At 44.3% G+C, this 17,567-nt stretch overlaps 1 protein-coding gene across 7 annotated transcripts in view; it reads right to left on the reverse strand.

Moving 5' to 3' along the window:
- The window catches only part of GPBP1 (GC-rich promoter binding protein 1), a 57,226-nt gene that overhangs the window by 30,725 nt on the left and 8,934 nt on the right, over positions 1-17,567 (reverse strand). For 5 of the 7 annotated variants that reach the window (XM_028524693.2, XM_028524710.2, XM_028524684.2 and 2 more), the window contains one exon: positions 2,831-2,950. The exons of the other annotated variants lie outside the window; for them this stretch is intronic. In XM_028524693.2, the coding sequence (XP_028380494.1) occupies positions 2,831-2,893 (63 nt within the window). In that variant the 5' untranslated portion in view covers positions 2,894-2,950. The remainder of the gene's footprint in view (positions 1-2,830; positions 2,951-17,567) is intronic. 7 annotated transcript variants of the gene reach the window in all.

A 17,567-nucleotide genomic window follows, 5' to 3' on the forward strand; every position in this document is an offset into this window, starting at 1 on the left:
CCAGTCTGACTGAAATGTCTGATCCCCTAATGGCTGAAAGCTTAAAGAGCACACATGTTCCGCTCAGGCTGACATCACTGTCACCACTGGGAAATACAGTGTTATTCAGTGTCTTTCAAATGGCACCATGAGAGAACCAACAAAGCACTACTGCTTACTTCAGCCATACGTGTGACAACAGGATGCGGAATAAGGATGTGAAATGTACTGACTGGCTGTAGCAGAACCACACGTGTTTTTATTATTTAGAGCTAAAAAGATAAAAAAAACGCTCCCAACTTTTCTCCTCTTTCCCACAGCGCGTCTACTCCTCACACTGCACCCCTGGTGGCACCGTCTTCGAACGACTGCACAGCACAAGGGGGCCTCCGCGCCGCGGCCCTCACCGCCCCGAGCGTCTGAAGGCGGGAGGTGCAGAGGAGAAGCCTCTACCCGCACAGGGCTCATCTGAAAAGGGGTCTAAGTCTGTCAGTATCTACAGCCTCTTCTGTTCAAGAACAAAAATGTTACTTTTCAAACTGCGGGTCAGAACCTGTTAAAGAATGATGAAGTTAGTAACAATTTGCACTTTTAACAGAATAGAAAAGAACAAAAGGCCACAAGAGAAAATATTAGTGCACCACAGGTCTGTGTCTTTTTAGTGTCCACAAAAACGTTACAAGAATTTTCCTTCTCACTGGGTCCCAGTGAGCATCTATTTCAACAGCCAACGGGTGCCCTCTGCCAGACATTATCGATGCAGTTCAACATTTCACCACACGATGGGGCTAAAATCCTACACAACTCAGGAAGCTACTGAAGTGCAGTCAGTCTATTCTGGAAATACCTTACCCTTAATTCATGTCCTGGTATCGTCCCTTCAAAGAAATAAGTGACTTTCATTAAGTTGAAATAAAGAACCCAACAGTAATTATTGCTTGCTCCACGTAGTATACAAGTTAAAAGGGCTCTGACAGAAAACAAGAGGTTAACTATAAAGGAGAATCCATGAATAGTGATTTTGAAGTAAAAGGGTAAAGACAAGGTGTAAGTCATACAGAGTAAGTTTTTAAAAGGCATTACTAAAAGGCTGTTTGTGTTTATCAAAACACCGTTGGCCCTGACTGGTGTGGCCTGGCTGGGCACCGTCCCACAAAGTGCGAGGTTGCTGGTTCAATCCCCAGTCGCAGGTTTGGTCCTGGTCGAGGCAAGGGACTGATGTTCCTCTCTTCCACCGATGTTTTTCCTGCTCTTTCTCCCTCCCTCAATCTCATTCTTTGGAGGCAGCTTAGGTAAACAGCGGGTGAGAAGTTAGGATAAGCAGCCCCAATTCTCAGGACCATCGTCCCTGTGCAGGAGGGCCCGTGAGCAGAACCAGGGTCAGGCTCTTGACGGCAGGAAGGGTTCGCCACACACAAACAGAAGTCAATCTTTCTCAATATCGAACTAACATCTGAAAAAATTACTCTCAAACTTTATAATGTTTTGCAACAAATATTCCAGGTGATGGTAACTGCTATTGATTTGCTTAAAAATGAGAACCAACGTCACAGTTATATCAGAGAAAAAGGACACAAAGGGGAAACAGGAAATTCATGTGTATCCAAGCTCTGAAGTAAGCCTGGGGAGAAAAAGAAATGAACCCACTGAAAAGATAGATGAGCGCAACTTAGGGAAGAAAATGAACAAGAAAATTCCAGAAACCCACATAGAAGAGGAAGAGGGGTAAACAGAGCATCTGTAACTAAGTGATCTCAGTGGCTTCATCGGCGAAGTCTCCATCCCCTAACAATCTCAAACCCTCGTTCACAGTAAACAAAGTGTTTAATCACTTTACAGAATGCCGAAAACTACTCCTATGGGAAAAGAAAAGAATAGGAAATATAGCCTGGATTCTGATCTAAGCTCACACTAATTACATGACAACAGACAAGTCAATCGACCTTCCAGAGACTCCATCCGTATCTAAAAAGGTCAACCGACATGACCAGTAAGATCAACGTTCAAACATTAAATTCTACTGTCTAGGAATTCTGTCGCTCCAGTGCAGCTTTTCAAGATACTACGGGCCAAATTTATTATGATCCAACAAGTCTTCATAAGGTAGCAACTGTCCAAATTACACAGCGACCCCCGGAACAGCTGCTCCCCACATGATGTGGTGCACCAGGCCCGCACTGGGCGGAGCTGTGTCACAGGCAAGCCGAGGGCAGGGCCCGCCCCCCCCCCCCCCCCGCCCCCGCCCTGTTCCTCCGTGTCAGGGGAACACAAGTGGCAGACAGCTCGTCAGCACAGCAGAGTGAGTGACCCCAACCAATTCCAAGGTCCCTCACACAAGCTGTTCTGTCTTGGTGTTTTAGTAAAAGGAACAATTCTCAGATTAGTGAGTCCTGATACATAACAACTATTGCAAAGTCCTCCTCGCTCCTGAAACTTTAGCAATGTGCCACTGGAAGTCTCACTGATCATACAAAAAAGAAGTCTTCCGGTTATATGGAAAGATTTCAAAAACCTCCACTGAAACGAAATGTTAGGAAAGGCAAGTTATCAGAGAAATAACACAGGAAAAGGCGGGATGCAGCACTAATCTGACACGGCTTGAAACAGTGCATGGAACTTTGATCTGTACAAAAGACACCTTTGAAGTGAATGGTTTCATGCATTGATCCAATATTAAAAACTGACTTTTAAATAATAAAAACCAATAGATTAAATATAAACTAACTTACAAAGCAATACAAAAAGTACTTCTCCACAAAACTATTAAGCCTTTACAATAGCCACGCTTGGGTAGAATGCGAACAGCAGAAGCAGACAGACAAAAAGAGGAGAGAGATGCGAGAACGGGTACCTTTGTTGATGATGGTGGAGTGGGAAAATTAAGCCAGGCTGGAGCAAAGTCATGCTGCGCCATTTAGGTCCAGTCTCTCCGCCTCAATGAAACAGGGCTTCAACACCTCATGGCAAGTCCCTGTCATAAAAATGGAAGGCGTTAGACCTGTAGCTCCCGACCAAAATCATCTTCTCATTCTCTAGCTCCTGCAGTTACAACGCTCTCACTACTTTAAAATTCCATTTATAGTGAAATTCTACAAAAGGCGAGAATAAAGTGACAGAAGCTAGACCAGTGGAGTGAGTGCAGGGCCTGCGGGGGAGGGGAATGGCTGCAAAGGGCAGGAGGAGATTTCCGCGCCATCGGGGTGTTCTCTAGGATCGGGGTGTTGGTGGTATAAACGTGCACATTCATCAGAACTCATCAAGCTGTACGCTAAACACTGGTTAATTTTAATGTAAAAGCTTTACCTCAATAAAGCTTATTTTTAAAAATGATTGTGCGACAGCCTTAGCACAAACGGACGACACACCAAGTGTCCCAAGAAGGCACAAAGAGCCATTCAGGACGCCTCCTTGCCCCCACCCTACACAGGGTATGAACTCTGATCCAACTGGTTCCCACTCTGCAGGAAGCTCCACCCAGAGAACGAAAGGACATTTTGAGGGAGGTAATCCAACGAATCCAGATCACAAGCGGTTCTGCAGGTAAAATGATTTAGTTTCTTCAACAAATAAATAAATGGTTTGAATAGGCAGAGCAATCAAACACAATGTGTGGGCCTTACATACACACACACACATACTTACATATACACTCAAGCCAACCTACCCGTAAGAATGAACATTATGACATAATAAAAACACCTGAACATGACTGAATAGGAAATGGCACTGAGAGATTACTCATCATTTTAGCTGTCACAGTGGTTAGTGAGATGACAGCACAGAATAGGAAGGCACACACTGGTGTCCTGACAGTGAACACGACACGGCTGGGAAGTGCCCGTGCCATGACCAAGGACTGCTGACTAGGTTTACACTGCGACACGGCTGTGCACACGTTTATAAGTGTTGGTTCGAGGGGCTGGAGAAGAGTGCAGAAACACTCCTCTCTCTACTGACATGAATGGTTGGAGTGTTCCAAAATTAACAGGTGTTTACAACCATCCCAACAGCTGTCTTAAACACAGGGCGGGGCAAAACTAGGTTTACAGTTCTGATTATGTGAAACAAGAGTGTATTCTTACACTGTTACTTCTTATTGTATTATTTTCCATACAAACAATTGTAAACCTACTTTTGCCCCACCCTGTGTCTGAGCAACAACCTTTCTTCTGCATTCTAAATGTAAGTTTCTGGGAGCCTCTCTCAACTGCATCAATAAGCCCTACAAGTTGCCAGCCCAATCTAAACGTAATAAATTCAGTTTTTTTAAATAATGCCAAAGCCAAGTGGGCAACTATACACATTCAATATAGAGCTTACACTATTAGTCAATGAAGAAATCAAATTTTCTAAACATCAAAACATCCAAGTTTAATAACAATGTCTTATATACTTACAAATAATCTCAAGTGAAAACAATTTTAAAAACAAAATGATCAGTACCACTATCAATCTTCATTTTGCAAGTCTTCTTTCAAATATAAGTGCTATGTCCATAATTTTTTAAAGTTCTATCAATACTCTAAATTACTTTCTAAAAGAGTCTCAAGATGTAACAAATATTCTGCTTCAACTATCCCAAGTGGTGCTGGTCTATTAAAAGGCAGGTTAAGAGTGGCCAGAAACAAAAAAACTGATATAACTAGTTAATTCACTACGGTAAATGTTTAAAAACTGCTCATGAGAGCCAGGGATAGAAAAATATTGACACAATTCAAAAACCTGACAGAATTAAAAAAAAAAAAGAAAAAAGAAAACCCAAAAACCCACTTATGGAACAAACAAATGTAAGATTTTAAGAGCATGCCTAATCAAAATGAACTATATTTAAAAAAATCAGAAATTCTAATTCCACTACCATCTTATGTTACTTTTTTAAGTCTTCTACAATAAAAGTGAAACCTACAATGTTTTAGGGTATATGAAGGATTTTTGTTATCTGTTCTGACATTAAGCTGAACACTAAATATTTGTGATGTCTATGCATTTGTAACAGACTGTTATTTTCCCAACTACTTTGCATTGAAACTCTGAAGATTACAGTTCTAACAATGCAACGTGAATGGGAAATTATAACCGCCATCAAATCAAAGTTCACAGGAAACTCCACATAACTTAAATTAACCAATAATTTAAAGCTAATGGTTTTTAACAGGATCTCATCCAAAATGACGGTTATGTGAGAAGTTATAAACAGAAATCACTGAGACAACCATTAATAATATCACCTATCCATTTCTGCAATTTCCTTAGGAATTTTAATTTAAATGTAGTTCTTAAAGAATAAGATACCAACAGCTAATGGCATTAAGTGCTCATGTTCTGAAAAGGTACAGAGCAAACTAGGTGCCATCGAGGCATTTACGCAAGAGTGTGCTGAGATCAGGATGTGCCACCCCAAAACACGCCTCTCTGGCATTCGAGCGGTTCCGAAGGCATTTGAATCCCCAAAATTCCATTTGTAACAGCAGAGCCTCCCAAAACAATGATCGGATCAATCCCCTAATCTTCATGAGGCAACTCCAACTTTCTCTCCTGGGAGACCCCCCCAAGAAGAAAACAAAAAAACCACAGCATATCCCCAAGACTCTGCCACAAACTATCATTTCTCCCATCAATTCTCCTAAAGGCCTCTTTCAAACGTCATTTGCTTTTCCATTAAGTCCCCTTTTCCCATCCTCCCTGTATCCTATGAAGAGATCTGAAATCCTAGCCACCTCTTTGCTTTACCCATCTCTGGTACTCCCAAATGAGAGCAATGAACCTCTCCGTTTTCTCTTGGAACCTATCTTCTGTCAGTCTAACACACAAGGCCCACACATGGAACCTTGGAGGGTGCAAGGAAACAGAAACGGTACTCCCCTGCGTAAGTAAAGGCAAAAGAGTTTCAAAAGCTCCACCCAATTCATCTTAACTGTGCTTTGTGTCGTCTGATTTCATTCCATCTTCCTTTCCTTGTGTGAATGTTACAGGTTGAACTGTGCCCCCAACCCCTCCCAAATTCGTATGGTGAAGCTGTAACCCCTCCTTGTCAGAATGAAACCATTATTTGGAAATAAGATCTTCCAAGGGATGACTAACTGAAAGAACCCTGTTAGGGTCCGTCCTACTCCCATCTCATGTCCTTCCGTCACGCGCCTGTCACGCGCCCTCGACCCCCACCTGTCTCCCGGGCATAGTGGAAGTCTCTGACACTCAATGTGGGGCCCGGTATTTCAGTTCCGGAGTCAGCAGAGGAAACCTTATTCTCCAAGCTGTGCTGGTCTGTGCCAGCCTCTCTGGGGGCCACGGGGGCAATCACAAGGGGTGGAGGGCACTCACCTACACCTGTATGGCATAAGCTGCCCCCACCTGGGACAGAGGTTTACAAATGATTAGACAGCACAGCCGAAGTCTGAGGGGAAAGACTAAAAGAGAATTTCTTTGGGAAATTATTCACTGCAAACAACTCCCTTATACCAGGTAACTTGGAAACCCACACAAATGCCCAGGACGAGATGGCCACACAGGAAAAAACCTGAAAACCCTGAGCTTTCACCTCTGGATGGTCTTTCAGGCTCAGCAAAAGCAGGAAGTGGAGGCTAAGGCAGAGTTATAAAGGTGTGGCTAGGCATTACAGAAATGCCCCAGTAGGCCAACATGAGAGTTATTTTTCTTTCCACTTTTTAAGTTCCATTTAGACTCCAGTCATGCGTCTGCCCGGTCATCAAGCAGATCACTAAGTGAACGCAGTAAAGATGGCTCTTGGTCCGAGAACTCTGAGAACACCAGCTCCACACACAGCTGAACTTCAACTGCTGTTGCACTGGAATTACTCTCTGTGAGCAGTGACTCGACCCCAGTCTTATCAAAGGGTGCAACCTGAGAGCGGGGGGGGGGGGGGGGGGGGGGGATGAGTGGTGGTGATGCAAGGAGAACTCGAGTCGGGGTGGGGAGCACACAGGACAATACACAGATGATGTGCTACAGACCGGGGCACTTGAACCTATTATTACATTAACCTGCATAACCCCCATAAAAACGTAAAAAGAAAAATGGACCACAACCTGTCTCAGCTGTGAGGATTTGCAAACTTTTCACAAGCAACATACTGATTCTGATGTAAATTTTTATCTTTTGTTCGTCATATTTTTCCATCAATTTCTTTAAAATTCTTCATTAAAATATTGTTTTACCTAAAAGCAACAACAAAAAAAAGAACACTAGATGACCACAACCTATGGGTCAGAGACTACCCCAGTCGAAGAATACAGACTTCACAAAAACAATTTAAGAAAGTCACTGAATGAAGACACAACTACAACCCACGGCAAGTAGCCATGAGGATAGGAAGGGGGTGGGGGAGGGTGTTCGATTCCACAGTCTACAAAGGACAATACTCAGAATGTTCAACTTTCTACATACACAAATTAAAAAAGCATGCCAATTCACAAGTAAAACACTAGCAGAAACTGCCTCTGACTATACACTGACCTCCACTGTCTTAAGGACAAAGAGCTAAAGGAAGCCAGTAGAACAATGTCTCAACAAACAGAAGACCAGAAGAGTCACAGAAACTACAGAAAGGAACCAAACACAATTCTGGAACCAAAGAGTGCACTGAGATGAAACTTCAGTAGACAGTTTAAATAGTAGATTTGAGCCTGTAGAAGAATCTGATACTTGAAGATAGGTCTTAAAATTACAGGCCTAAGGAGCAAGAAGAAAGCAAAGAGCAGAGCTGAAAAGACCTGTGGACACCATCATGCATACCAGCACATGCATAATGGAAGTTCCAAAAAAAAGCAAAAAGGTGGAAAGAATTATCTAAGGAAATAATGACTAGATATTGGTTTGTCCAATAAGGTTGGTAAAAATAAGATGTTTTTCATTTCCAGCAATAACTTCACTGAACTACGTATTCACCGTTTTGTCCCACTGCGGTCTTTCAGGCAACTTCATATCCTTCCATCTTCCCAAAACTTATCTCTTTGAGCAAAGAACTGTTCCAGGTGCCTTCTGCAGTCTTTTGGGTCATTAAAATTTTTCCCATTAAGAGAGTTTTGTGAAGGCCAAAATAAGTGGACATCCGAAAGCGCGGTGTCTGGTGAAGGCTGCAGAGTAAGAACTTCCCAGCCAGGCTGTGCCAGGTTTTGCCCGGTCATCAAAGGAACATGCAGTCTTGCCCTATCCTGAAAAGAGATCATGTGTTTTCTGTTGACTAATTCCGGAGGCTTTTGTGTGCTGCTTTAAACTGGTCTGATGGGGAGCAGTGCCTGTTGGAATAAATCACTTGGTTTTCCGGAAGGAGCTCAATATAGAGGATGCCCTCCCGATCCCACCAGATACACACCACCACCTTCGGACGAAGACTGGCTTTGGTGTGGCTGGTGGGGGTTCAGTCAGCTTGCCCCACAGTCTTTTCAGCTCCACATTATTGTAAAGCATCCACTTTTTATTTCCCATCACAATTTGTTTTAGAAACGAAACGTTTTCTTCACGTTTCAGTAGAGAATCACATGCGGAAATACAAAGTTTCTTTCACTTAGCTTACGTGGAACCCAAATATCAAAACGAGTGTAACAAAGCTGGTGCAAATCATTGTCAACACTTGATTTGCATGTTTTGAGTATGTTGGCTATAATCCTGCATGGTAGAATGTTGATTGTTCTCAATTAATGTCTCCATGCGATCGCTATCAACTTCACCTGGTCTACCAACCATGGAGCATCATCCAGCGAGAAATCCCCAGCACCAAACTGCACAAACCACTTCTGACACGTTCCATCCATCACAGCACCTTCTCCGTACACTGCACAAATGTTTGTCTCGGCTGCATTTTTACCTTTCTTGAAATAGTAAAGCATAACATGCCAAAAATGTTGCTTATGTTCTTCCATCTTCAATATTAAAATGGCTACACAAAAATTCACAGATTTTGGTAAGTTTTTTAAAAATGCATGCTGACATGACAGCTCTCAAAATATAATCTAACAAAAGTGTTTTGAATGAAGTTAAATGCAACTAAACGCTACTAGAGCCAACATACGGAAAGAAATGAACAAGCTTTGGCCAACCCAATACCTACCAGATTCGGTAAACACACGAACGTATGTATCCAAGAGGCTACCCAAACATCAAGGAAGTCAAGTGCAAAAAGATTCACTTCTACCTGCCATCCTGCGCCCCCATGTGTACACACTCACTGCTCAGCCATTTCCTCCCCAACAAGATAATCGATGGCGAGCCCAAAGAGACGTGCCGAACTGCAGGCCCAAGTGCACGCTGGTAGGAGAGGACCTGCTCGTAGAGAGAAGGTGGTTCACAGGACGGTGACAACAGGTGGTGAAAACCCCCCATTCCCCTTACAGGAGGCACAAACAGGATCTCTAGCACCGAGTAAGTGAGTATGCCCACAACCAGGAGTGGCGATGCACTCAGACAGCCCTCGGGTGCAGGTGCCACCAGCGGCGAACACCTCCACCATCACAGACACTGCATGCTACAGAGACAGAGCGGTTGATGAGAAGGCTAGCTAGCCTCTTCAACCACTGCCGTGCAGGCAGACTGGAAAGTGGCATGATATCACACACAGAATAGGCTGAAGAATCCATGGAAAAAACTGCTAGAGCTAATTATTCACCTGTGTTGCAGGATACAAGGTCAACACAGAAAATCTAGTTGTTTATCTACATGTTAGCAATGACAATCCCAAAGAAACTTTAGAAATTCTATTCACAGTAACATCCAAAAGAATAAAAGACCTAGTAATAAAGTTAGCCATGAAGGTATAAAACTTTCACTAAAAACTACAAAACACTGATGAAAAAAATTTAAAAGACCAATAAATGCAGAGACATCCCATATTCAAGGACTGGGAAACAATCTTAAGATAGCAATACTGCCCAAAGTGATATAGATTCAACTTAATCCCTATTAAAATTCCAACAACCTGTTCTGCAGAAATAGAAAAGTCTTTCTCAAATTAATTTGGAACTACAAGGGGCCCAAAACAATCCTGGGAAAAGAGAATACAGCTACAAGACTCAAGTTCCCTATTTCAAAACTTACTACAAAGTTACAACGATCAAAACAGTGTCTTCAATCCAAGAAGTCGTACACATATGGCGAACTGAGTTTGACAAAAGCTCTAAGGCCACTCTATGGAGAAAAAAGAAAAGTCTTTTCAACAAATAGTGCTGCGACAACTGGGATTCTGAGTCACACCATATACAGAAATAAACAAAAAAACGAATCAAAGACTTAACTATAAAAGCTTCAATTGTATAACAAACCATCAAAGAAAAAAGTAAAGCTTCATGACCTTGGATTTGGCAATGGATTATTAGAAATGACAAAAAAACATAAGAAACAATGGAAAAAGAAAGTTGAACTTCATGAAAATTTAAAACTTCTATGCAAAGAATATTACCTACGAAGTAAAAAGACAACTGACAGAACAGGAAAAAATAATTGGCAAATCACATAAGGTCTATTATGCAGAATATGTGAAATCTCAAGAGTCAACAACAAAAAAACACAACCCAATTAAAAAATGGGCAAAGAACTCAAACACACAAACCCCACCCCTAACAAGAAGAGAAAAAAATGAAATTTGAAAAACAAAGAAAAAAGATAAACCAAAAAAAAAAAAAGGGAGAGAGAAACAAAGACATAAAGAATGAGGGTTGGCAAATATGTAGAGAAACCGGTTCCGGCACATTGCTGGTAGCAAGGCAGGCACCACTGCATGAGCACGTGCACTGTGCGGCCCTCATGTTCACAATGAGTGAGTGAGAAAAGCAACAAACATGCACCAATTTTGCGTGAAGCTTGCACACTCCTCTGTGGAAACGATTCGGATGATTCCGAAGGCCACAGCTATGGGCAACTGGTGATTTGCAGTGTCATCCACACAACGCATCAGCTCAAGTATCACGAGCCCCCTTACAGCCCCAATTTGGTGCCCCAAGACTTCTGGCTTCCGCCAAAACTAAAATCACTTTCGAAAGGGAAGAGATTTCAAGCCCTTGATGAGATTCAGGAAAATACGATGGGGAAGCTGATGGCGACTGGGAAAACTGTGTGAGGTCCCAAGGTGCCTGCTCTGAAGGGGACTGAGGCGTCACTGTCCCTCAGGTGTGTACCATGCTTCTTGTATCTTGTATCTTCTTCACTGAATGTCTCCATTTTTCATAGTACATGGCTGGGTACCTTCTGAACAAACCCCTTAAAACTTCAGTGGAAGAAGGAACGAAGTAGTGAAAAGCATGCTTCAAAAGCATGCTAAATCAAAGAAACCAAGCACAAACTCCAATTATTTGAAAATTAAAGAGCAGGTAAATCCAGAGAGAAGAGGCAGATTGATAGTTACCAGGAACTGTTACGAGGGAATGGGTATAAACTACAAAATGGAATGATTTCTATTTTGGGGTGATGAAAACGTTCTAGAACTTGATAGAAATGTCGGTGTCACAGCACTGTGAACGCACTAAATGCCACTGAATTGTACACTTTAAAATAGTTAACCTTCATTAGATATGACTTTCACCAATAAAAACATATAGTAAGAACACTGTATTATAACATAACTCCTTGAATAAAAAGCCAAGAAAAGAGAAATATAAATGTACTCACCAAAAAATCTGAGGAAACCTTATTATACAATTTCTAAACACCTCCCCCCAAAAACACTTACACTGTTTCTTCCGCCCTGCGCAGTGCGGCCCAGCTGGTTGGGGCGCCCCCGGAACCGAAGGTCGGGGTTCGGTGCGCACACCGAGACTGCTAGCCGGGTCTCCGGTCAGGGCGTGCATGGGAAGCTACTCACCCATGCTTCCCGCATCGACGTTTCTCTCTTCCCTCCACCCCCAAAATCCACTCAATTGTTTTTTACTTTAAAAATGCGTACCGCGTGTTTGCCACAGCCTGAGAAATCCCAGTCAACAGATGGAAACGACAGGACTGAGACAGCGCGCCAAACGAGTCCGGCGGGCCCGCCGCGGGCGCCCAGCGGGCGGGGGCCAAGGCGCGGCACACCGCCCGCCGCGTGACACAGCCCCCCCATCAAGAAGCGTGGGCCCAAGGGCCCGCAGGCCCGAGAAACCTCGCACGCCGCTCCTGACGCGGCCCACCGGTCACGGCGCCTTCCCCACACACGGCGCAGACCTCCCGCCGCAGTTCAGCAGCATTTTCACCGCTCTCTAAGTGACCAAGGGCGCTGAACTGAAAATGAAAAGGCTGCTCATTTCCTTCCCCCTCAATACCGAGAGCGCTGCACAAAAGCCCCCCAGCTCCGGTGAGTGTCCACACAACGCGCGCTGACACGAGGCCATCCCAAACCATCTAACCACAGCGTTCCGGACGGTGTGGAAGGCAGCCAGTAGCACCCCCGGAGCCTCGGTCCGGAAAATCCAGACCAACTGCTGGGCCCACCGAGCAGCAACCGCACCCTGGAAGGTAAGACGCGCCATGCAAGCGGCCGTTAAAATGATGGACGCACAAGAAACAGGGCAGGAAGTCGCCCAAATGCGTGCGATTCCCCGAACCCTGAGAATAAAGAGCCCCTCCTCGGGACCAGCGAGAGCACCCCCCACCGGGAAGGAACGCGATCAGCCCGCACCAGGCTCCTCAGGCGCCCTGAAGCTCTCAGGGGAACGCGTTCGCACCGTGAAAGCCCCACGGTCACGCATTCCTACTGCTGGAAGCAGGAAGGCTGGCACCCACGTGCTTTAGTCAGCTAGGCGCAGTTAGTGACCGCGCACTCGGAAGAGAGCGCGGGAAAGTAAAACGCCGCCAGGACGGGCCTCCCACCCCAGCCAAACCGTCCGGGTACGGCGTGTCCGTCCGGGGCGGGACGTGTCCGGAGACGCGGGCCGTGGGCGGCCGGGAGAAATCCGCCACCCACTGGGGGTCGCTCCACACTGGCTGCTACCGACACCAACCTCTTCTGGCGCCAAGAACGCAGGGCCGTGGTCACCCACTCCTTCCTCGTGGCTCCACCGCAAGCTCAGAAACTCAAGCAAAGGCGCACGCGCGCGCGCACATATATAGGCAAACCCAGGAATGCGCTAGGACGCATCTACGCACACACGCATAGACGCATGCGCACACGCACAGTCCAGATTCGGCGCGCGCCTCCAGGGGGGCGCCTCCGCGCGCGGCCACTGCCTACCCCTGGACCATGCGGATCGCACCCATCCACAGCTCAGGTTTGCAGGTGTCCCCCAACTCTGTTCAGACGAGCAGGCTGCGCCTAGAGTCACCCCTCTGGACTGAGGCCTATCCATTTTCTCCGAACGTGGGCAGGGCGCCCACAGGTCTCAAAGCTTCGTGCACCTCCCCAGGAGACGGGGGCGGGGTTCCCACGCATACACACTTTAAAGAGTCCCGGACACATCAGGTGGACATCACTCTCACCTCATAAAATAGGAGCTTTCAGCTGTGCCTACCAAGCCAGGGTGGTAGCTGCAGGGCCCACGGAAAGCGCGGCTGGCACTCTCCTAGGCAGAATGACACCCGCAGTTCCAGCCACCAGGGCCCTCGCCACTGGCTTCCCACTCTCACCTAGCCACCTTTGTTCCCTAGCAGATTCTTGTGCTCATTACATTCAGTCCTGGGAAGCTTAATTTTAAGGACTACGGTGAAAACATTTTCACTCATTTTTCTCCAGTTCCAAGTTTTTATAAAAGGAAATCATACTAATGAAGGAGACCAAAGAGTAACTCGTGAAAAATCTGAAACTACCAGTTAAATTACAGGAAAAACCTAAGGCAATTAGCCTTGCACTGAAAAGGGCCTCGGACACCTTCCCAGGCACACCCAGTTTCCGAGGGGTCTCCAACACAGCCGGTGTTCCTCTAACCGCTGACCTTACCCCTCACCTGGAGGACTCGCCAGAGCAGCCTGAGACAAAACTTCTTGCAGACTAGAACTTTAGTAAAGAAACCCTCTTGCAAAGGATCTGGAACATGTTCCACAGCTCAAACCTCGAGGGTACTGTTTACTCTGTGTTCACAGAGCTTCCAAACAAGCTCTTTTTGAAAACAAAAGACTATTTATTTTTAGAGAGAGGGAAGGGGAGAGGGAGAGAACATCAATATGCGGTTTACTCTCATGTCCTCTGCTGGGACCTGGCCAGCAACCCAGACAGGTGCTCTGAGTGGGAATTGAACCAAACCAGCAACCCTTTGGTTTTGCAGGCCTGCACCTAACCCACCGAGGCACAAACTCACTCCTGACCCATGAATTTAGGAACCTCCCACGGCGGCAAAGTGACAGCTCAGGGGCATGGCAGGCAGGCACACCTCTGCTGAGGCCAGGGCGCTGGCATGCAGACCTGCTCTGGAGACGAGGACCCCACCCCTCGAACGCCAGGTCAGCGGTTTACAGTCCAAAGGTCGCCAGGTCTGCACCCCAACTTCTCATTTCCAATACAGAAGTGCAGTCATGTGTTTTCCAGTACGCTCAACTGTAAATTAGGAAACATGAACATTTGAAGCCACTCAAAAGACTGTTCTATACATTCAAAACAGCATTCTTTTGCAACAGGTTTCTTCACATGCCCATAAAAAGTTTACTCTCTTAATCCAAATTCCCTTAAGTTTTTAGAAAACAAAAAGACGCCATCAGGTTTAAAAATAAAGCAGAAAGAAAAAGCCAAAATCCGTAACATGTATTTATCACCTACTGTTATGCAGAGATGACACGGGACATGCATATCTGCACGAGTCCACAAGCAGTTCACACACATATGGTCACCTGACTTTCAATACAGGTGTTTCAGAGTGACTCAATGGGAAACAATGTCTTCTCAACAAATGGAACTGAGACAACTGGACAACTGTACTCCCCCACCCCCCACCCCCAAGAAAGAACCTCAACCTGTTCTTCATACCCAGATCTATGGTAAAATGTGAGCTAAACTACAAAATTTCAAAAAAAAGGGAGAAAATCCTGTGACCTTGGGTTAGGCAAAGGTTTCCTAGGACACAGTAAAGCACATATCATGAAAGAAAAAAAATCAACCAATTTTACTTCAGAATTTAAAATGTCTCTTCTTCAAAACACACTATTAAAATTAAGACATACCACACAGACTGGGAGACATTATTTGCAGAACATCTGTCTGATACCTTTGCATCCAAAGTACAGGGTGGGGCAAAAGTAGGTTTACAGTTGTTCTGATGGGAAAATAACACAAGAATAAACTGTTACCCGTCCTCCCAAATGTACACCTACTTTTGCCCCACCCTGTATATATTCCTTCGACTCAATAAGACAGCTGCAATTTTTCAAATGGCAAAAGACTTCAAGAGACACATCGCCAAAGCACATGAAAAGATAGATGCTCAGCATCATTATTAGGGAAATACAAATTAAAACCACAATGCAAATTCAAACTACACACCCACTAGAATGGCAAAAATTAAAAGACTGACAATATCCAATACTGGCAAGAACAGAGAACTAAAACTATATAATGTATACATCTGGTGAGAATGCTAAAATGGTTCCTCTTGGAAAAGAACTGAATGCACATAATTCATGTGACCCTGCAATCCCACTGCTAGGTATTCGACCCGCCAACCCCCGCAAATGAAGACATTCCTTCACACCAAGTCCTGTATGCACACGTCTGAAAAGGCCTCATTCATTCACAAACACCGTGAAAAAAACAAAATGTCAGGTAACCAGAGAACAAATAAGTAGTCATTGGTTGCACATCCATACAACAGAATACCACTTAACAATAAAAAGAATGGTTGTAACACATTCAACGACACGCATGAAAGAAGTCTACATCAAACAGAAGGCTACACACTGATTCCCTACATGCAACTTTCTGGAAAATGAGACACACAACAGAGAAGAAGAGACAGACTGATGGTTTGGGGGGTGTGGGGAGGGGTCTATCTGAACAGGATGACAGCAAGGTAACTTTCTGGGGTGCTGAAAATGTTCTACATTCTCATTGTGGCGAGGTTACACAACTGGCTTGTCAAAAACCTTCAAACTTTTACACTAGAAACAGTATATTTATTGTATGTACACCTCAAAAAACCTAATTTTAAAATGGGTTCATACCCCATTAAAAAAATCAGCAGACACTTACACAGACCAACTATAAAAAACCACCACTTTCCACTGTGAAAACACACGGTTACTAGTGCTCCCCCACACGGGCGCAGCTTGGAGATAACGAAGGTTCAGTTCCAGATCACGAGAGAGTCCGCGGCAAAGCAAGCCAGCTGTGTTGCCAGAGGAGGGCCTTGCCTTCCGCTCCACAGGCGCGCACACACATCTGGGAAGCACAAAGAAGTGAAGCACACCAAAGGTGTGCTGGTGTTACTTTGACCCTGAAGCTTATTTTCTCAAGTCTATGAAGTTTAATAAATTTATCCTATAATTTTCCCTCTACATCAAGGGCCCACTCCACTAACCCAAATTGGATGTTGATTTTTACTTTCAATTAACAGTAGAGAGAAACTAACAATTACCGTATTCTGCCATGTATATGCGCAATTTGACCAAATTTTAGAGGGAAAATAAGTACGTGCATTATACATGGGTAGTACTAATTCCGCGTCTATGTAAATGTTTTTAATTCTTTTCTTTATGTTTACACATTGAAAGTGTAACTCGAGAAAGCAGTAACAATATCCATATGCAAAGTAATACCCTGGAATATGATCATCGATTTCGCTTCTAAATATAAATAAATAATTGAATAAAGAATTAAAACAAGATTTTTCTGAAAAAACACATGGGTGCAAAAAACACAGGCACGCATTATACACGGCAGCGTGTTACACACAGCAACACACAGTGCTTTCCTTCTGATCGTTTCTAGGGGTATGGTATCACTACACCACAAGACAGCCTCAACGCTGGCTAACTACCTGTTCAACTATACTGACAATAAACATTACAAAAATAAAGGAAAAGTACCCTAATTAGTAACTATATTGTTAATTGGCCTAAGTAACTTTTCTTCCATTAAGGAGAGAAGTTCTTAAGAACACTAGATGACTGATTTATGGGGGGCAAATGACATCTGGGGGGACGGTTAAGTTTACACTAAAAGTTAACACTCAAAGCTCAGTTCCTCATCTGCACTGTGCAGTGCAGCGTGCTCCACACTGGCCAGAGAGCCCCAGCGAGGAGTGCAGACACAGGGTCCTTCTGTGGCCTCACCCACCTGCAGGGCAGCAAACTCTAGGAAGGTAACTGGAACGGAAGAGTACAGGTGACACAATTCAAATTCTGTCTCTGTCAGTTACTGAGGACCTTGGGTAAATTATTTAATCTCAGACTGAGTTTCTGAAGACCACGGAAATGGAAATAGCACTCATTTCACATGTAATAGGGAAAAGTAATTCCTAAATCAAAATACTATATAAGCATTAGTTATGAAGTAATCCAAAAGGAAAATATTCCTGACTGAGATCAAACTCATGTGAAGGGTGTATTAGAGACAAGTTACAACTGTAACATCATCAGGAAAATAAAATACAGGGTCCAGCACAAATAATACCCCTTTTCTATTATAAACTCTTATTACAAAATCATAAGCATGTAATTTTGTAACATAACAATATCACACTCAA

Source organism: Phyllostomus discolor, chromosome 3 (genome assembly GCF_004126475.2).
Source record: "Phyllostomus discolor isolate MPI-MPIP mPhyDis1 chromosome 3, mPhyDis1.pri.v3, whole genome shotgun sequence".
NCBI classification, from domain to species: Eukaryota; Metazoa; Chordata; class Mammalia; order Chiroptera; family Phyllostomidae; genus Phyllostomus; species Phyllostomus discolor.